Below are 21,359 nucleotides of genomic sequence, written 5' to 3'. Positions count from 1 at the left end.
CGATAATTGTTAATTATAATCGATTTACGTGAACGACTGATGGTAAGATTTCTTATTTGTTTTGGTCACCAACACATGTTTTGACACATATATATCCCTGATCATGTCCATTTTGAAGGACTTTCCCCAAATAGACACTCATTAATAGATATAAAAAAAACCACTTTTAAGGGTTATAGGAAAGACCAAGACAAAGACGGATCTTTAGCCACGGATCACTCAAGCCGGCCATCCAGTGCTTGATTATGATTCGTGTTAGCTATACTTAAACATAAGCTAACCATTGCAAATGCTTACACATGTATGTGGAGAAGCGTAAAGCAATACTTGTAGTATTAGTGGTGTCAATCTGTGATTGGTGCACGTATGCAAATTATGTTATCATATGTGCTATAGCTAGTTTGCCAATACAAATGTCAATTTTGCTAAAATCTTCAGGTTAGAGGAGAATCCCAATAGTGAGATACGATGATATGGATTAGTTCACCGTCCAAAGTTACGTTTTCATGTGGTAGATTGACCCATACGTGTACAATTAAAGTGTATCATTCATTTAATAAGTTAAACATACATCAATCACCCAATTCATTCATGCTACAATGACATCCTTTGAAGGCGATTGCAGGAGGAGGAGGAGGAGGAGATCATCTAATCAAATTGCCTGTTATATTAGCGTTATAGAAACGATTTTTAATCATTGATTGATTTTGAGTTTAACGTTAGAAGATAGCAATAAATAGGGTTTATAAGGAATATGTCGATGAGTTACTGTATGTGGCGGTTATATATTAACGTCTCTAATACAATATGAACATGAGTGATGTTGATATAACATGGCACGTACAAAAACCCATGCGTCCAAAACCTAGCTAGCTACTTCTTTGAAAATAATAGCTAGCTACCAAATACCATGTATGGTGTATAATCTTTGAGGCTGTGAGACAAATCATGAACAATGGTCAACAAGAACAGTGGTTAGATTTCAACAGGCAAAAAATGGAAAGGGTTTTATGATAGAATTATGAGAATAATAAAGGTGACGATGAAAATGACGAGGATACTGACGACATGGAATTTGATGGTAATGGTTTTGTAACTATGCAAGTGAAAAGAAAAGGAAAGAGAATGGCTGAAGATTGCGATGTGTTTGTATATGGAACCATGAATTAATGTCAAGACACATGTGATAAGACTACAGATATTGATGAAAAATTTAGACCAGATTCAATGGCACCTCTTACGATCAAAGTCCTCAAGTCCTCCTTGTAAAACGACTTCTCTCTGAGTTATCTTTTTTTCCCTACTTTTTGAAATTTTCAATAGCTTGTGTTGCTTCCCAAAAGTATTAGTTAATTACCCATTATTTCCATGATTAAGCTTCTTTTTTCTTGGCTTTACACTGCCCACTAAGAAACTAGCATTTGGCTTTCATAATGATTTATTTAACAAATCCCCACTAAGTCTCTCATTTTCAATAATGTTAGGAAATTAGTACGGCAAAACGAGTGAACTCCATTGTCATGTCGAAAAATTAGACCAATATAGTCCATTTGTGATTGATTAAAGTTTAACCCATTTTAGGGGGTAAATCATGTGGGTACCATCATACACATAAGGGAAGTCAAATTGATGAAGTTAACAAATGATTGTAATGATACTAATAATGGCTTCTTGGAGAATTATGCACGTAATTTCATTAATCACATAGATAGTTTAGTTGAAACATCAATGAAAACTTTTTTGTGTTGAATTTTGTCCTTGCAAGGAGGCGAGATGAATGGTTGTCTGATGAGTTTCCGGTGATTGTTATTAGAGTCCGATGCAACGCGTCAGACACACTAAAGAAGTGCTCGTTGTATTAAACGAAACTAACCTTATCAGAAATTGCAGTTAATCATATTGCTATATTCCTTCTTTTTGGGGTATACTATTCATATCTTCTTTTCCCATGAGCATAAAGACAGATGAATGGGAAAACGTAAAAAAGCATAGGAAGAACAGAGCAAAGCTTGAGCAAGGAGCCAAGGACTTAAAGCCAAGCCCTTTGGTAAATTAAACACAAAAAGCAAAGATAAAGTCACTAATTAAGCACATGATTTTGAGTTTCAGCTCCACATTCTCTCCAAAGTTGAAAGCAAAGAACTTGTCACATACTTCTTGTCTTTTATATATAATAGTAATTTAGAACTAGCTAGAGACATTTGGTTGGATAAAGCCCAACAGCATCGATTCATTCGGTGGAATTAAACTGGCCTATCATATAGGGCCTGCAATTCTCAGACAATTTATACCCTTAAAAAAATATAGCTTTGAAATAACTTAACCAGAAGCCACCAAAATGTGAATGCTACGAAGCCACTCTGCTTCGCATTCCAAAGCCTTTCATGATGCCCTATTATTTTATTCTAACTCATTGTAATTCATTTAAATATAGTAATTACTTGCTTGCTTGTCAAGTCAACAAAAGAAGCTTTCACAAATTAAATAATGTTGCTTGAAAAAAATGACCTAGTTCTATCCATAGTTATTGTTTTTTAAAATGGGAAAAAAAATAAAAAATTCTCCCCAGAATGGGATTTTGGTTTGAGTTAACAATTCAATTTCAACAGTAATGATTTCAGTTCATAGTTGACAACTTAAGTTCCCCAGCTGACCTATTTTTACCTACTTCCAAACAATGGATGCTAGGGAAGGAAGTCAAAACCAGAGTTTTACTTTTACCACACCAACCCCCATCCCCAATTGAAAAAACAAAGTCAGACCAAAATGTCAACTTGGAATTTGCAAGTGAATCAGCTCAACAAGCATTTTTGCAGTAAAAAATAATGAGGTCTAGATGGTTCTGAAATATAAGGTGTTCTTGTTGCTCAATGTATTAGAATGAAGCACTAAATCCATTGCTAATGTGAAGATGCAATAACACCTAACAATTAGGGTTTACAGAAAAATATCTTAGTTTGACACTGAAGGGAGGGAGGAAGAAAGATGGTGGGGCTCTAACCAACTTTGCCCATTTGTATGTTACTGTGGCAAATATGATTTAGAAGTGTTATTTCTTTCCATGGTCTTCATGGATGTTTGAATATTTCACATACAAAGTCTTAGATTCTTTGATTCTTGAAGAAGCTTTTGGCCAAGTTGCCAAGTAGCAATCTGCCTCCTGCTGATGCTGCTGCTTTTATAATATGAACACGTTGGTCAATGGATTTGACCTTCTTCCCTCTTTTATGTTTTTTTTTTTCTTCTGTCAATTGCTTGGACCACTTCGAGACCAAATCAAATCTTTTGGAATTTCCTGGGCTAAGATTTGAAAAGTCTGTATGTATATTCATATTGTCAATTGTGTGTAGGGTCTAGGGAACAACCATTTGAAGCACGTTTCCTTGGGCTGCACTGGGCTGGTTTCTGCTGGGCTTAAAATTAAATTCTAATTCAGTCCAACATATTCTAAACTTTTAATGGTGTGGACATCATTTGGGCTAGTTTTGGACCACATGAACAGTCTTTTAGACCCATTTCTTATTTTAGGCATTTTTTCTTTGGAAGAGATATATTGATCTGTTAATTTTCGCTTGGAAAAAAACTCCCCCATCCGAAACAAAAGTTTTCTTCAACTGAACCCTGAACAGAACCGAAACTGAACCGAAAATGGTTCAACCCTAACCAAACAGTTTTATAAATTTTTTTGTTAAAACTGGACATAATCAAACTGAATAAATAGTACCATATGGATTGAGGGATGTTAGATTCATGATTCATATTGAAGTTGTTTACTAAACCATATGGAATTGGGATATGAGTGATTCTAATTACTAAAATGTCCTCGTTGTTGGGCTAAAATATATGGCTAATTTTAAAATTTTAAAATTGTGTGAGGATATAATGGATAAAAAAAATGATTCCTAATGGGTTAGTTTTCTAGGACCCAAAAATTGAATTCCTCTAAAATCAAGAATTGAATTCCTAATTTTGTGTGGACCCTACTTACTTTTCAATTCCTTGATGTGAAGTAAACGTAAAAATTCTCTGAAAAGAAAGAAAGAGGTTGCAACTTTGATAATTGAGGTTGAAGAGGCTGAGAGTTTTTTTGATGTGACTCATCTATTTTAGAATTCCAAAGCACTTGAAGAGGCTATTGGAGTCTTAGTAGCAAACAAACTTTTTCAAATTGCCACATAGATTAACAAACTTTAATTTGCTACTACTATTGGAGATATTCTTACAATTTGAAAATCCTAACTTCCTCCCTATTACAAGTTTATAAACCTCTGTAAATATATAGATAAATATTGGGTTATTTACTGTAGACGTCCATAAACTTGGCCCCCATTTGCAATTGGGTCAGTGAACTTTTTTTTTGGGCAATTACATCCGTTAACTCGATAAATAGTTCCAATTGAGTCCTTCCATCAATTTGGCCGTTAATTTGAGGGCTAAAACTGTCTATCTAAATTAAAATAATTTAAAGATTTAAAAATTAAAGAAAAAAAATGAAAAAAGTGAAGAAAAAATTAAATTAAATAAATAAATAAATAAATAAACTTAAAAATAAAAAATCCAAATCCAAATCCATCTCTCTCTCTTTCGCTCTGTCTTTCCATGGCCTTTGGAGGTGTAGTGGCAGCTTCCAGAATCCTCCCATGACCTGCAAAGGTCGTTCTTGTATAGAATCTTCACCGAAGAATCCGAAGAAGAAGAAGAAGATGACGACATATCGAAGCACCTTGAGCTCCTTCCTCCTCCGGCGACTCAAACACCATCCATGACCGAACCTCCTCCCTCTGCACCCCTCTCACCGGCGTTCTATAAACTATCGAAGGCTGTGACCTCTCCATCAGATTCTGCAAAGGCAAGAAAAGTGAGAGGTGGCAACGACGCTACTTCAAGGCGTGCATCGACGACTGACTTTGAGATTGAGCGCATAAGTACCTAAACATTGGCGAGTTGAGATCCACATTCTCTAAGTTTCCTTTGAGCAATTTTGCCATTTTCGAGTTGCTGTGAAAACCTTTCATCAATTTGCTATCCTTTGCTATGTGCACAAACAATCAAATTACATTTCCGAAAAAACAAAGCTTCCAAGAAATTGCAGATGATAAAAATCATTTATCGTTTCTGAATTGTACCAAATGCAATCACAGAATTAGGTTTTGGATGAAAATCGTAGAGGAAGAAGCGTCAATCCCAATCCCTTTCTCTTTCGCTCTGTCTCTCATTCTCTCTCAGCAACCCATTCCCCCTCTTTCGCCTTGGGACAATGCAGACGACGGTGGTGGCTTAGGCGGTGCATTTGTGTTGTCAGGTTGGGTTTTAGAGCAGTGAGGCTTGTAGGAATTGTCAGTGCACAAATGGGTTCTACAAATTTTACAGACCTTTGAATTCATAGCATGGTTTTTTCTTTTTTTGTGGTTAAATTCTTTTATGCGGTTTCAACCAATCACAAATTGTTTGATATGGATTTGTATTGTAAACTTGTGAAGATGGAGGTGGGGTTTTTAGGGTTGATGATGGATGAAAAAGGTGGAGTTGTGGTCAATGATGGATGAAGAACCCGAAAGGATGCTTTTACCCTCTCACTTTGACAAATAAATTGACAGAGTTGGACGGTAGGACCCAATTGGAACTATTTATCCAGTTAACGGATAAAATTGCCGAAAAAAAAGTTCACGGATCCAATTGCAAATGGAGGTCAAGTTCAGAGACGTCTACAGTAAATAACCCATAAATATTTGTGATAAGAAATTTTCAATCTAAGAACGCAGACCTAAAAAACAAAGCATCAAAAACAAGTTTCAAGACAGGGCATTGACCAACTATATAGAATCAAGTATATATAATATTTTGAGGGTAGCCTACAAGTAACTAAAACCTTATTGTCTAATGAGAAGAAGCAACGAGTATAACCTAATGGAAAATGACATTGATTTGCGGACTAGTGGTAGTGTGTGAAATAAATTGTAATATTTCTCACCTGTTTCTTTTGTTTTATTTATAATTTATTAAAGACATATATAATTTAATTTATACAAATTTATAAATAAACCCAATCCTAGACATGTATTTATAAAAATATCCAAGCACTATTTAAACATAGAAACACACCCAAAATCAACCCCAAAGTCAACTTTTTGGGTGTGTTTATAAATGAGTTTTGAGTGTGTGTAATGATGAGTTTTGAGTGTGTTTATATGTTTAAATAGTGCTTGAATTTTTTTATAATTTCAATCCCAGGTGTTTTAGTAAAACTCCCTTTAATTTATCGACGGCACATATAAAATTTAATTTATTGTATTTGCCGAGTCGGCGTCTATTCTCCAGTCCAACCAAGAAAAGGAAAGGGAAATAGCGAGCCAAGCCAATGCGCACACACTGCTTCTTCTTTAGCTTTCTTTTCCGCTCCTATTTTTCTCGCTAACCAAACAACAAAGCCTCCACCTTTTTCACGATACATCCTCGAATTCTTTCTCTTTCTAGTTTGTCTGCCCACTTTTCCATTCGATCAAACACTCGCAGAGTCTGAAACGAGTCTCTCAAGCATTAAACCTAGCCTTAAACACCCCAATTCTCGTCGCTTGGGCTTAAATTGAAATTGACGGGGTCAATTGGGAAGGATGTTCTTCTCGGGCGATTCATCGACTCGGAAGCGAGTTGATTTGGGGGGACGGAGTACCAAGGAAAGGGACAGGCAGAAGCTTCTGGAGCAAACAAGGCTGGAGCGCAACCGCCGCTTATGGCTACGGCAGCAAAACTCGGCTGCACTTAAAATTCAGGTTTGGACTTCTGCATTCACTGTCTGTGCGATTTAATTTAGCTTCTAAGTGCAAAAAAAGTTAAGACTCTGGAATTGGTGAAAATCTCATCAATTTATAGTAGTTTTAACCTAATGTGTTGTCGCTATGTTGCCACATTATACGTGTAGGTGCGATTGAAAAATACAGTAAATTGAGTTTCTTAGTATCCTTATTGGTGATGGTTTGTGCATTGAATGATAGATTTTTTTTTATTAAAAAAAATGTCTGTAGTTTATGGATATGAACATGTCTTCTAATTGTCTCGGTGCCATATGAGTAGATTTTGTGAAGATCAAGAGAATAGGTGGCCGTTGATATGTTTGTTAATCTAGCCTTTGTTTTTAGCTGATCCTGAATGCATTTAACTGCTAAAGTACTATGCCTGATTGAGCGGGACGTACTTTTCAGATTAATATGTAGCTGGATTCAGCTATTTGTGAATGTCCGTTATGTTGATCTTCACGAATTAATGGGGAAATGCAGCTAACATGAGTTGACCTCTATGCAGACCCTCAAATTTTTTCATCCTTACAACCTTATGTTTAAATGTTGAACATGTGTGGAATTTCTAGAAGTAAACCCTTACTAGAATCCTACAAAATAATATGAGAAATGTATACACGATTTACATGTGTCTGAGGCATAATTCAGTTTTTAGTTACACTTATCGTGTAAAGAGAAGATACCAAGTTCAAATCCCTCTTCCTCAATTGTTTATTACTGAAAAGAAGAATTATACGTGACCTAGATGTGAGAAACTCATATTAATTTTCTGGTTTGTAGCACATTTTCCAAACACATTATCCTAAATGATATGTCTAATCTTTTGAGAACTAGAATGTTCATAAGAATTATCTTAAACTAGAGTTCCAAAAATATAAACTATGAAAGAAAAAACGCACATAAGCAAATCATACAGCTGGAAATAGTATCAAGTATTTAAAGGTGGTTTCCTTTTCCTTCCTCCCATTTTAATGTAGGTAGAGGAGAAAGATTACCGTCCATCCGTTGCTTTTCTACCTTTTTGTCACTTTCTTCTTTTTTCCAATAAATGAGTGCTAAATTTTGGGTCCTCCCCTTCTGACAAAACGGGAAATCCTTCAAGGACGGTATTTAAAATAATGTTTTTCCAAATTATATTTTGACTGGTCAATAAAGCTAAGTACATTTGAAGGCATAAATTTAATGGCATGAAGGTAATACATATGATCTCTCCTTTTGGTGCTTTATTAGTGAAATTATTACGTATTGCTATAAAATCTGTTGATGCACATGAAAAGGTGAATTAGCAGATGATTACACAATTTAGATCTACATTGCATGGAGTTATCAGTTTTACCGCATATCCATATAAATGATGTCTCTACCATGCCACTTATGTTGATAGGTGCTAATGAGTGCTTTTTAATTTCCTTTTATTTGAGATAGCCAATTCAACTGTCTGACTAAAGCTGTTGTCTAGATTGGCAATGTAATTACTATCAATCTATGTTTTGTAAAGTGCTGACTAATTACTAACTACAGAAATGCTTCAGAGGGAGAAAGGTAGCAGCGGCTGAACATTCTAAGGTACGAGAGCAGTTCGTTGGAACATATGGGAAACATTGCCAGAATGTGGACAGGTAAGATTTGGATCCTTATTATCTTTTAACTTCCTCTTCAGTCGTGGTAGTTGGCAATTAAGTTAATGCTCTGCTTTAAGCATCTTTACCTTGTTTGAATTGTCTCTGTGCATTCAGGTTTAGTTTTGGTCCTGATTCAGAGTTTCTCCGCCAGTTACTTTTTTTCTTTGATGCTCGAAGTGTTGGTGATTTTTCCATCCTTGTGGAGATGTGCCGGCTGCTTCAGCAGTTTGTCAGAGATACAGGTAATTTTAATCATATTCCTTTTCAAAGCTGTATTTTCAAGTAATCTTTTGATTAATATATCTCACATGATAAATCCTGTTTCTTGAAAAAGAAAACCTCATGTAATAAATTGGTGTGGGTGACTCTTCTCTGGAACTTTCATTTTAGTGCAGGGATGGTTATTACAGTATTTCTACTTGTTCATGTATTTTTAAGTCTTAAACCTGAAACCTGTCCCTCTCCCCCAAAATTCCAAGTAATGAATATATTAGCAGGGTATGTACTAGCCCTGCCGATTAATCTTCTTTAAGTTAATTTAGACATGTTCATTTAATGGTTCTCTAAATTTTAAGATAGTAAGAAGTTTATAAAGATATAACTAATTTATGGTAGGTTGTTATGATAGATGCATACTTGAAACCTTCAACCAGTATTCTCTAGATTGGAAATCACCAATTACCCCGAACAATTCTCAAGGGTAACATGCCAATTCTTCCATTAAGGATCTTGAACTGACCATGACTCCGTGCAGTTGATTGTGATTGAAAGGGACGTGACTAGGCTGTCTTCACATTAAACCCTGATCCATGATGTATTTGATAATTATGGAGCTAGCTACAAGTATGCCATTCATTTAGTTCTTATCCTGTTGAATTGTTTCAAAGTTTGCCAAGAAATAGCTAAAGAAAGCACCTTTTTAAACCTTCGGTACAATTACATAGTAATTTTGGTTTTAAGAGTTTAACAAAGACCAGTTAGAACCTCTCGAGGTTCTGCTTGTTTCACACTGCTTAGGACCTGTTGGTGTTATTAACAATTATCTGATCATGAAACAGGGGATATTGTTAGCCTCTTTGCAGGCATGGATTATTCGTCCACCCATGCTTTGGTAAATTACAGAGTAGAGCAACTTGCATATCTGTGTGTTAAGGCTGTTCATCAAAACAGGTTGGTTGTGTCCACTCAGTTTAAATTTTTTGGTCATTTGATTCTTTTGATTTAGACTATCAATTTGGCGTTATTTGCTAATCTCATGTGTTGGATTGTTATGCTTAGCTCATTTATTTCATAAGCATCTCATTTATTCATTGATTCTTTTATAAAATCACTAATCGAGTCATTATATCGATTCTCATTCCTGGGTACATTCTACTTATACCACGATGAAGCCTCTTTCATATCTAATATAACATGGAGGCATGGGATAAACGATATATTTTCACTTTCTAATTGTATGGTATACCTTTTACCTGTATAATGTTATAGCAGAGGATTTGCTGACTTGTAAAGGAGTCATTTGCAGTATAAGTAGAATATGAACTTAGTTATTTGGTTTTGTTGGTCTCAATGCCATTTACATTAATATGGTTTTTGAGTTGCTTACTTTAAGTGTTTTATTGGACAGAAATCAATTGAAGGATCAACTTTTTGCAGCCCCCGAGGTGGAAACTGTGTCAACAACTTTACTGTTAGAAGCAGTAGTTTTATTGATAGATCCCAAGCTTCCATGGGCTTGTAAGACAATTAGCTATCTTTTGCAAAGAAAGGCTTTTACCCTGTATAGAGATATTATTTTAACAGGAAAGGTATGTATCTGATTCCAGCTATTTGTTCATACTTCATAGCTTTTGTTTTAACAGGAAAGGCTTTTACCCAAAAGCCACCCCTCCAACCCCCCTATCTCTTTACAAAAGCATTAAGGAGATTAAGAAATGTTTGGTCACATCTCGATCATTAGTATAAAAGTGAATAAGAAAGATGATAAAGGATCACCTTGTCTTAGCCCTCAAGAAGCTTTCTACCACCCATCCACTTTCCTATTAACTAAAGTAGGAAAGTTAACTGTACACATTCATTTGTTTATTTATTTTTAATCTTTTCTAGTTTATGTATTATTCCAACATATTCTAGTTTTCTTGTTTCTGGAGATTTGTCATTTACTCTTCTGGCATTCACAAATGGGAATATTTTCTACAACTATGAGTATTGTGGTGCAGGAAAGTATAAAGATCCGTACTTCCATTGGCAGAGTATCTTCGTTGGAACGCAGTCTTGCTGCTGTAATTCCTCACATTGGTCAGAAGCCGTGTACCTGCCCAAACATCGATCCGCACTGGAGCTTTTCATCTCAAATTCTTACGATTCCTTTTCTATGGAAGCTATTCCCATACTTAGGAGAGGTAAATTTAAAGGGCTTGGTACGAATGGTCATCACATGCTGACATAAGTGCTCAAAACCACAATGATACTTATTTTCTTTTGAAGTTCTCTCATCTAATGAGTTGTAGGTGTCTTTCAGTATGATTTCATTGTGCTGCAGAATCCCTCCCTACCTTCTTTTGTTGTTGATCTAGTTGTCTTTTGAAGCGCTTTTTTCTTGTTTTAATATTTCCTATTCTGCAATTGTTGTAATCTTTTTTTTGTTTAGGTTTTTGCAACACAGGGGATGAGTCAGCATTACATTCGTCAGATGGCACTCTGTGTGCAAAATCATGCTCATGTACTCCCCAATGATACATCAATTGAGCTACCTGGTTATGCCTGCCTTCTTGGAAATATATTAGAATCTTCTGGAGTTGCCTTATCTCAGCCTGGCTGCTCATTTGAAATGGTAATTACTGGCCTGCTATCATAAGTAGAAGTGGGCAACATGTTATTTTGCTAAAATATGATTTAGGTCCATTATAGGAGTGCATTCTTTAATTTTGGAGTCAGTAATCAGGGAGATCCTTAGGTTCAAGCAATATTACTGACAGTTGCACTTTGTGATTTATTAAGGAAGAAAAATTTGGAAGACTAACTTATAAGGAGGGATAGGTTTTTGGCAATGTTCATTTATTTTTTTTCTCATTTTCCTATGCACTCTCACACGTGTACTTTATGCATGTGTATTTATTGGTAATGCAACCTCTTTGATGGCTTTGATTCTTGATTTTGTTGTATTCTTTATAATATCAGGCTGTAGACCTTGCTGGTGTTGCAACATTCTTGTTGGAGGCCCTTCCTTCAATTAAATCATCAAATAGAGAAAGCAGAGAAGGTATATGCCTTCCACATGTTGTACTTTATTCCTCTCTTACTCTTCTTTTAGTGGGTTTTTTTTTTCCCATGTCTCTCTCTCTCTCTCTCTCTCTCTCTCTCTCTCTCTCTCTCTCTATATATATATATATATACAGTCCCCTTGTTTAAATAATGGACACTCTCTGTATATTCTGTTCACTTGTTTGATTTGTGCAACATACATCAAATTCTGCATTACATAAGAACATGCATGTGTTGACTTTCAGAGTTCATGACGGGCGAGGATGATATGATTGTGGGAGATGATGTAATGGAGGTAGTTTTGAATAATGATTTGGAACGACAGATATGTGATGCCATAGATCCGCGCTTTCTTCTGCAATTAGTAAGCCATCTTGGATTATGTATTTCTATTTTCTATTGAAGTACATTTATATTAAGCAAATATGTCTTTACCTCTTAATTCTAAGCAAGATTTTGTTTAATTCTTTGAGCAGACAAATGTTTTGTTTGGAGGGATTTCACTTGCCAGTGGCTCACACCACGGACCGGATGATAAAGAGGTGTCAGCTGTTGGTGCGGCTTGTGCTTTTCTACATGTTACTTTCAAGACCTTACCTCCAGAGAGAATCATGACTGTACTAGCTTTTAGAACTGAACTTGTTTCGGTGCTTTGGAATTTTATGAAACGGTGCCATGAGAACCAAAAATGGCTGTCATTGTCTGAGCAGTTGGCATATCTGCTGCCAGGAGATGCACCTGGTTGGCTATTACCTTTGGCAGTATTCTGCCCTGTATACAAGTAATAGTCCCTGTTTAATTTTGCTTGAATTTTGTAGATATTTTTTATTGGTTTGAAGTATCTAGTCATTCTCTTCTCCTGTTTCATGTATGCTGTTTTGATGCTAGAGTAATACGTGGCTGCTTGAGATAGGATTAACTGTGATCGTTTGACTCCTTTTTTTATGGATCAGGTACATGCTTACAATAGTTGATAATGAGGAGTTCTATGAGCAGGAGAAGCCATTATCATTGAAGGATATCAGAGTCCTAATTATCATACTCAGACAGGTGATTCTTGTTGAATATCTGTTGTCAACTTATTAAAAGAATGGTGATCATTCTTGAACTGATAGGAGTCTGTAGGAATGTAATTAGTTGTTCTCTATGTATGACAAACAGGATATACAGTACTGTACTGATTGCTAATTCTATTACACTTACGTTGATTTGTGATTTTTACTTGGTAATTTTATTGAATTATCGTATTATGTGGATTTTCTATTCTCTGCAGGCCTTATGGCAGCTTCTTTGGGTGAATCCTACGGCTCCCACTAATCCTCTGAAATCTTTCACCAACACTGTTTCTAACAAGAAGCACCCTTTGGAGTTCATTCAACACAGGGTTAGCATTGTAGCCTCTGAACTCCTATCCCAGGTAGGAACGAGCTTTAGATGTTGAGTATGTGTTCTTTAAAAAAGCTTACTTTCCTTGTAGCAGTATTTTGCGGTTGTCCTTCCACCACAGGTTTTGTGATTTTTGGTTCTCTTTGTATATGTCCACAAATCAACAGGAAATTTTACAATCCATTTGTTTTTATCTTTTGGGTAATTTGTTGCATATGTAGTTGCAAGATTGGAACAATAGACGAGAGTTCACATCCCCCGGTGACTTTCATGCTGATGGTGTCAACGAGTTCTTTATTTCACAGGTAATGGATCCCATTCCTAGGACCAAGATCTTACTTTCACTGTGTTCTAATGTCTTTATTGTCATTCTGAAGGCCGCAATAGAAAATACACGAGCAAATGACATTTTGAAGCAAGCTCCCTTCCTCGTACCATTCACAAGCAGAGTTAAAATATTCACTGTAAGTATTTAATTGGTTATAACTTTGCTTTAAACTTTTAGCTGGAAGCCTGGAATGTTCCAACCGAGTAATGGGGATTGGGGACTGGAGTTTGACTGGGCCGTCAACAGTGTATTTTTCGGAGTATTGTTTCTTATTTCAGATGTAAAATCCTTTCTTGGGGCATTTTTAAAGAGAGATTGAAATCTTTATGTACCTTAAGTCTTATAATTTAGATTTTTTAATTAGTTTATTCTTAAACCAATTTGTCAGTCACAATTGGCAGCAGCTAGACAAAGACATGGGGCTAACTCTGTAATTGCCAGAAACCGATTCAGAATCCGGCGGGATCGGATCTTGGAAGATGCTTATAATCAAATGAGTGCATTGTCTGAAGATGATCTTCGAGGACCGGTAATTCGTGTATTTTTGTTTTTGTAGATTTCATAGATGAAGGTTGCCTTGGGAGTGCTTTTAGCAGTACCGAAAACACTTCCAAATAACCAAAAAAGTTATCTTTTACTGCTTAACTGGAAAGATAAGTGCTTTTGGGTTCACAAAAGCACTTTTTATTTGGAGAAGTATCTACAGAAGCATTTTAGACAAACTCTTTAGACAAACTCTTCAGACAAACTCCCAAACAGGCTCTGAGGCCTCTTTCATGCAACTAAGAAAAATGATTTTCTGCTTACTTGATGCTAGCACTTGAAAGGAACTGTAATATCTCCTCCCCTTCGTATCCGTTGCCAGGATAATCACCTTATCACCTTTACCTGTTTACTTGCAGATTCGTGTAACGTTTGTAAATGAATTTGGGGTTGAGGAGGCTGGAATTGATGGTGGTGGGATTTTCAAAGACTTCATGGAGAACATTACTCGAGCAGCCTTTGATGTGCAATATGGACTATTTAAGGTTACAGATTTTTTTGTCATTTATGTTTCTGAAGCCTGTACCATATTCACTTTCAAATTTAGGCACTTTTTACGAGCCACTACTTTGGATTCTGCAAAAGAAGATGCTACATTACATTTTAACATCTCAAAGTTACATACATGAAACAATAAAAGGTGTTTGAATTAGGGGCCTGTAGCTTCAGTGGTAGAGAACATTTACCCCCACACATCCAAGACAGTTTGAATCCCCCTCCTCTTTTGAATCAGCTCTCTGATAAGAAAATTACAGTAGAAAGTCCAGTTCTTCCATGAGATGTATGCTGAGATTCTGGCAAAATCTGACTCAATATGGTCAGACTGGCAGATCTTTTGCATTGTGCTGTCGGAAATTTGATATTCACACCTAGACAAATTATAACTTTGTGACTTAGGTATTTCTGCTCATGTTGCTTATTTGTTGCCTTCTGCTTGGCTTGGTATATCCAGGAAACATCCGATCATTTACTCTACCCGAATCCTGGTTCGGGAATGATTCATGAACAACATCTCCAATTCTTCCACTTTCTGGGAATACTTCTAGCAAAGGTATCAAATTTCTGTACTGTTTTAGTCGATATGGTGCTTCATCATGGTATCACATGTTTTTCTCCTTACAGGCCATGTTTGAGGGAATTCTTGTTGATATACCGTTTGCAACGTTCTTTCTGAGCAAACTAAAACAAAAGTAAGTGTGCAATATTTAATCGACGTACCAGACTACTTCATGATTCTATCTAGTATCTTTTACTACAATCTTCTTAATACTGGAATTTTCTTTCTGTTTGTTGATTAGGTACAACTATTTAAATGATTTGCCTTCATTGGACCAAGAATTGTACCGCCACCTTATTTTCTTGAAGGTAACGTAGTTCTTTCTTCCTTTGTGTGCCTCGTGGCATATTTTAGCTTGTACTGAACACTTGTGCTTCTATTTACACCATCATCTGCATTTAAATTGATAGTTTTTCTGTTGATTTTAAAGTGTTTTTTTTTTTTTCATTTTATATCATCATCTTGCGATGATTTATTAAATATGGAGTGCTCACTCTTCCTTCACCCCCACCCCACCCCCCCATTTTTTTTTTTAATGATCTGCAGCATTATAAAGGTGATATATCGGAATTAGAACTGTACTTTGTCATCGTAAACAATGAATATGGAGAGCAAACAGAAGAAGAGCTGCTTCCCGGGGGAAAGAACCTACGTGTTACTAATGAGAATGTCATTACCTTTATTCATCTTGTTGCCAATCACCGTTTGAATTTTCAGGTAGTGCAATTTTTTATCTTGTACCATTCTTATTCCGTATATCTTCGTTGTGCAAATATGACTTGGCGAAACAAAACTGGATTGATATGTTTTATTGGCTTTTCTTAAAATTAAACCCATCTTTAAACTTTCCATCTGGAACCCATTCTCATTTTCAGATACGCCAACAAAGTTCTCATTTCTTAAGGGGGTTTCAGCAGCTTATACAGAAAGATTGGATTGATATGTTTAATGAGCATGAACTTCAGGTATATTAGTCTACCTCTAGGCCGTGTTTATTACACTTTGTTTACGTAGTATCACATGATTATACTCTCTTCTTGCTTGCCTGTTGATATAAGATCAATAAACTAAAAAAAATCTTAGTCATTCTCTTCCATTTGTATATGTGTCTGTGAGGTTATTTTGCATTTAAGAGTTTCTAGTGATGCAACAAATTATTACTGAGAGCTACAGTATACTGTGAAGACATGTGTCATGTATGTCAGTCTTTGCTATGCTGTCTCCGCATTGGAGCATTAAGATTGTTCTTAAAGAAAAAACAAAAAATCTTGTGGTAGGCATTATGGAGTACAAGAGGTCATGACAATGATATATTGCATGTGCATGTGTTGTATACTCAGTAAAAGCTAGAGTTTCTCATAGGTGGAACCTGGTGTCAGATCAATATTGTTCCATTTTGTGTCAAAGTTGCCTGCAAACTGGGTTTGGATTTTTGATCTATTCCATAGTTACAATCTGATGAAAATTATATTAGGAAGGAAAAGGCTGTATCAGTAATGGATTGTTTGATACAGTTGAGTATCTTGGTAGGTAATGTTTATCAGGAATCCATCATCTGATGCAGTAGGCTGTCTTTGATTGTAATTTTTATGGTCACTGTGAAAGGTAGAGTTTTCATCTGTGGTTCCTTGCTGCTAGCTCTGGTGGCCTACAGTCCCTCTGATGGCCTATATGTAAAATATATTTTATTTAACATTTCTTTGAACGGTTATCCTTTAAACTCATGTTGGAACATCTGTATATAATTAGACTTCCATCATCTTGCTTCTTCAACTTTTGTCAAGGCTTTAAGATTTATTTGCTCTCGAGTTGAATTCATATTACAGTAACTCATTTTTCTGATTTCCTTAGGTCACTGAGACAACCATACATTTCTTTCGAGTATTATTTTCATTTCTTCCATTAGTATAATTGTTCGGCTCGTTCTTCCATGAATGTTTCCTGATTGTCCTCGTCTTTAAATTGGTATCAAGGCTGAATGTGGACTATATTGTGTTGAGTTATTTATGCGACACGGTCCTTGGTTTTTGCAAAGCTTGTCTAAGTGTCCTTTTTTTTTTTGACCTACCTTGTTTCTACAGCTTCTGATATCAGGTTCACTTGACAGCTTGGATGTTGACGATCTACGGATGCACACCAACTATGTGGGTGGCTATCATAGTGTAAGTTCCCTTACATTGGTTTTTGCTTCTTTATATTAGTGGCTTGGTGAGACTTATAAAGTTAAAGTTTGTGTCGATGTTTTCACTAGTAAATATCAGGGTCTTATATGGGCTTTTATTATCCCCACCTTTTCCAATTTTGGTTGTACATTTTGGCCTTCATGTCCATATCTTATTGGAACCAAAATTCTTTTGGTGTTTCCACGACTCCACCGCCCGGTCAATTCTGTTCCTGTAACTGTTTTTGTCATGAAAAAGAGTGACCGGCGTGTGCTCTTAGTTGCCTTGAGGAAACTTAAACATGGTTTTGTGGTTTCATCAGTGTTATTATTTTACGATTGTGGTTCTTTGGGGGTTTGAATTTTTTAGTTTTACTAACATAAGCGGGAAAATTGTTTTGTTTGCCCATTGTACTTATCATTAATCACATTTTAATAGCGCCATCTTACCTAAATGTACATTATAGCTCTCATTAGGACCTTTTCTTTTTCTTTTTCTTTACTTATAATTATAGTTCCAGCAACATATTTATTGTTCATTATTTGTTTGGACAGGATCACTATGTCATTGGGATGTTCTGGGAAGTTCTGAAAAGCTTTTCATTGGAAAATCAGAAGAAATTTCTAAAGTGAGTTTTTAGCACGTCACAAAATCCCTTGAGCACATTATGTTGGCTATTTCAATTTCCTGTGTTTGGCTTTGAAGTTAATGAACATCAGGAGAGATACTAACCACACCAGCTTTTATCCAGGTTTGTGACCGGGTGCTCCCGAGGACCTCTGCTTGGATTCAAATACTTGGAACCATTATTTTGCATACAGAGGTAAGAGTTCATGCCAGATTTGTGACTGGGTGCTCCAAGAGGCCCTCTGTTTGGTTTACCAAATTTCTTCTCTACAGTTTATCTTCGTTTACCTTTTCTGCCTCTTTCCACAGGGCTGGTGGTAATGCATCTGAAGGAGCTCTTGACCGATTGCCAACTGCAGCCACTTGTATGAATCTCCTAAAGCTTCCACCATATAGGAGGTTTGCTGTTCCCCTCTCTCTGTTTTTTGTTTGTTTGTAATAATTGAATAATCTTTTGTTTTGTTTTTTTCTAGTTGTATTCTTATGCATAAATTTCTTCCTTCCACCCACATTAACCTTTCTCAATGACATGCTTTTGATGCAGTAAAGAGCAACTGGAAACCAAATTGATGTATGCTATAAGTGCAGATGCTGGCTTTGATTTGAGCTGATGGAAGGAAGCTGTGCATTCGAAGTTGTACCAAATTATTTGCTCCAATCTTCTGTGGAGTGAACCATTCTCTAGGCAGACAGTATACATCATGCCTTGTTAATTTGATGTCCCTGCTTGGAAGTGTTGACGATCATATCAGAGCTTCACAAATAAACAAGGACTGCAAAAGCAGAGTGAAGCTTGAACTGAATGGCATGTAGATATTTATTTCTGGCAAGCTCCTGATTTGACTTGTAAATATGTTGGGGTGAGTCTGCCAAAGTTCAACAGCTTTGTTAAGTTATACAGAAATTGGGGCTCATATGAATACCATGTGACGGCCTTTTTCTCAACATAAATAGGTGATCGTTTTGAGAAGTGTAACATTGTTCAAACAATACTCTTTAATATATTTATGTAAATGAAAAGGGGGCAGCTTATTTATAAAGATACAGTGCTTTTAATTCCTCCTCTTTTAGAGAAGCCATACATAATCATCAGCTAGGAAAAAAGAGCTATGGCTGCATCCTTTCATGGAATTATGTTTTGCAAGACAAAGAATGTAACATTTCCACGAGTATTTAGTTCACTGGAACCTTTATGAGTTGTGAGCAAGTTGTGGAATGAAACTCAATTTGAAGAGATATGTCATGATCAAGATTTCACCTGCCATCTCCTGCTGCGTTTTAAAAAAAAACATGATGTGGACATGTAAAAGTGAGGTTTGGTAGAATTAGACATGATCGGGCCTATGCATTTTTCACAAATTGGCATGTAAGTCTCTGAAAATGCGGTTTCCTTGAATCTATAAATACAAAGAGCCATTATGGTTCCAAACCAAAACCCCTTCAAAAAAATTTAAACAAAGAACATTTTGTTTTGCTTGTCGTTAACTTACATTATGCAACCTCAACAAAAATACATACCCAACTTTTCTTTTTCTAATACTAGCAATATTAACGGAGGAGCTTAATCGTTGGTAAATATTTTTAACCACTTGAATTACAATTCTTTTAAAACGAAACACTACCTTCATTGTCTTTTTGGTCAACTCATCAACATCTCACCAATCACCTAAAACTAAACTAAAATTTGGTACCAAAAATAAAAGAATTGAACAGAGAGAAGTCGGTTCACTAATACAGTAGTCTTTAAAAAAAAAAAATTATTATCAAGATTAGTACTATTTCAAACCGATAATTTCCATTCTTGTTCTATGAATTTGATCTCCGTTTGGACGAAGAAATTGAAAATGATATAGAATTCTAAAATGACGGAATTTAGATTTTCATCATTTCGCTGGCAATTGAAGATTTTAGTGTTTGGATTTATGTATGTCGAATTTTGTAAATTATAGAATTTTGCAAATGGCACTAAGAAAATTGTGAAATGACACCTATCTTGGTGGAAATTAAACTCGAGAATTTGACGTCCAAATTTCCATGATTTTTTTGACCCTGTCATTTAATAAATTCTGCAACAAGAGAATTATCAATTTCTTATTTTACATTTTCGATTTCCAGCTAAATTCTGAGTTATTTCCCCTTATCCAAATGAAAAACATTATTCTCATTTTCTTATGTCGTACATTACCTGATTGATCAAGAGTGAGGCCCTGACCAACTCTTAAGGGCAAACTCATCTTAACACTCCCCCAACAAGCATTGATGTTGCTTCTCCAAAAAAAGGAAAAAAAAGAAAAACAAGCATTGATGTTGGTCACATGATCAATTTTGACAGAAAATTTAATAGATGATGTGTGACATAATCTATATATACAAAGTAAAAGGTAGAGAATGATGAAACATTCAAAATACTAGAAAATGCCCATGGTTAATGCAAATATTAAGAATTGAAATTATTAATTAAATGAGGATAATATGGTAAATTAACACTTTTTTATATTTAAAAAATTTAAGTTAAACGAAAAATCAAATAATGAATAATATTTTTATGAAACACAACTGCTTATTATCTTTTTTTATTTCTAAAATAAAATAAATTTTTTTTCAAAAAGAGCCTCGCAGGCTCTGAGGCGTATGCAGAGAGGCTAAGAGCCTTTCAATCCATGAGCCCACTCGAGGCAAGGGAAAAAAAAATTTGTGTTCATGAGCGACCAGGCTGGGGGTGTGGGACCCACCAACTCTGCCGCCCAAGGCGACTTCACCGAGGTCCAAAACGAGGGTCGGCGTCGGCCATTCTGCCATGATCGCTCAAGATCGCTCTGATACCCCGATTTGATTTTTTCCTGTTGCCACGTGGCGTCGTCTGGGCTCTCCGATCGATTTTTTCCTCCAATCCAACGGCAGCCAATTTTTTTGCAATAAAATATCTGGAAAAAATTTGGGAAATTTTTAAAAATACCCAAAAATTAATGAATTTTTTTCTATAAATACCAGCCAATTTTTTTTTTAATTTATCTGAAATTTGAAATTGAAAATTTTATCCGATTATGAGATATGAATAGTATTGACATGTAGGAACCCTAAAATCTAATCATAAAATATTATCCAAATTAATTATTGAGGTAAAAAAAATTGTGAATAAAACAAAAAAAAGAATAGTAACTGCCTTTAGCAAGGGCAACGGGTAGAAACACAAAATTCTGATTTGCAAGGGCAACCACTATTCACGTGAATAGTAGCTGCCCTAGCTCCCCCTTGCCATGGCTACGAGCATTTCAGCAGGTGGGCTCGGGCTGGGGTTTGGGTCTGTAGGCATTTCCAGCAACAAAATGGAGCCGGGCAAGAGGTGGGGCCAGCACTGGGCTGGCCCGAGGTGGGGTTCGGCCTGCATGATTGCTCTGGCTGAGCTGATGTCACGATGACGTTACCCCCATTGTTCCCAATAAAAAAAGAAAAAAATCGAAAAAAAATGTAAAAAAAATACCCACAAAATACTGAAATTGTTTTCCATAAATACCAACAAATACTCTTCACTTTTAACACCAACAACCAATATTTTTGTAATAAAAAATACCAAAA

The 21,359-nt window shown here is 35.8% G+C and overlaps 1 protein-coding gene across 1 annotated transcript; it reads left to right on the top strand.

Moving 5' to 3' along the window:
- Positions 1 to 6,297: 6,297 nt before the first annotated feature.
- On the top strand, positions 6,298 to 18,823 carry UPL6 (ubiquitin protein ligase 6). The gene is made up of 26 exons (XM_008225206.2): positions 6,298 to 6,770; positions 8,316 to 8,413; positions 8,531 to 8,658; positions 9,475 to 9,586; positions 10,044 to 10,224; positions 10,636 to 10,818; positions 11,067 to 11,249; positions 11,597 to 11,678; positions 11,926 to 12,044; positions 12,157 to 12,461; positions 12,634 to 12,730; positions 12,954 to 13,097; positions 13,288 to 13,371; positions 13,444 to 13,530; positions 13,783 to 13,923; positions 14,297 to 14,422; positions 14,890 to 14,988; positions 15,060 to 15,127; positions 15,236 to 15,302; positions 15,541 to 15,711; positions 15,870 to 15,959; positions 17,076 to 17,156; positions 17,711 to 17,784; positions 17,908 to 17,979; positions 18,093 to 18,182; positions 18,328 to 18,823. Exons 1-26 carry the CDS (start codon positions 6,612 to 6,614, stop codon positions 18,392 to 18,394), a joined length of 3,108 nt encoding a protein of 1,035 aa, XP_008223428.2. The 5' UTR covers positions 6,298 to 6,611; the 3' UTR covers positions 18,395 to 18,823.
- The last annotated feature ends 2,536 nt before the right edge of the window (positions 18,824 to 21,359 follow it).

This window comes from Prunus mume, linkage group LG2 (assembly GCF_029339155.1).
Source record: "Prunus mume cultivar Tortuosa linkage group LG2, ASM2933915v1, whole genome shotgun sequence".
Taxonomy (NCBI): domain Eukaryota; kingdom Viridiplantae; phylum Streptophyta; class Magnoliopsida; order Rosales; family Rosaceae; genus Prunus; species Prunus mume.
Note: the sequence above shows the minus strand (reverse complement) of the source record. Positions and strands in the feature narration are given on the sequence as shown.

Coding starts and splice junctions, on each gene's coding strand:
- UPL6 (XM_008225206.2), top strand. CDS start 6,612: ATGTTCTTCTCGGGCGATTCATCGACTCGGAAGCGAGTTGATTTGGGG. Junction 8,414..8,530: donor CATTGCCAGAATGTGGACAG/GTAAGATTTGGA, acceptor CTGTGCATTCAG/GTTTAGTTTTGGTCCTGATT. Junction 14,989..15,059: donor TGGGAATACTTCTAGCAAAG/GTATCAAATTTC, acceptor TTCTCCTTACAG/GCCATGTTTGAGGGAATTCT.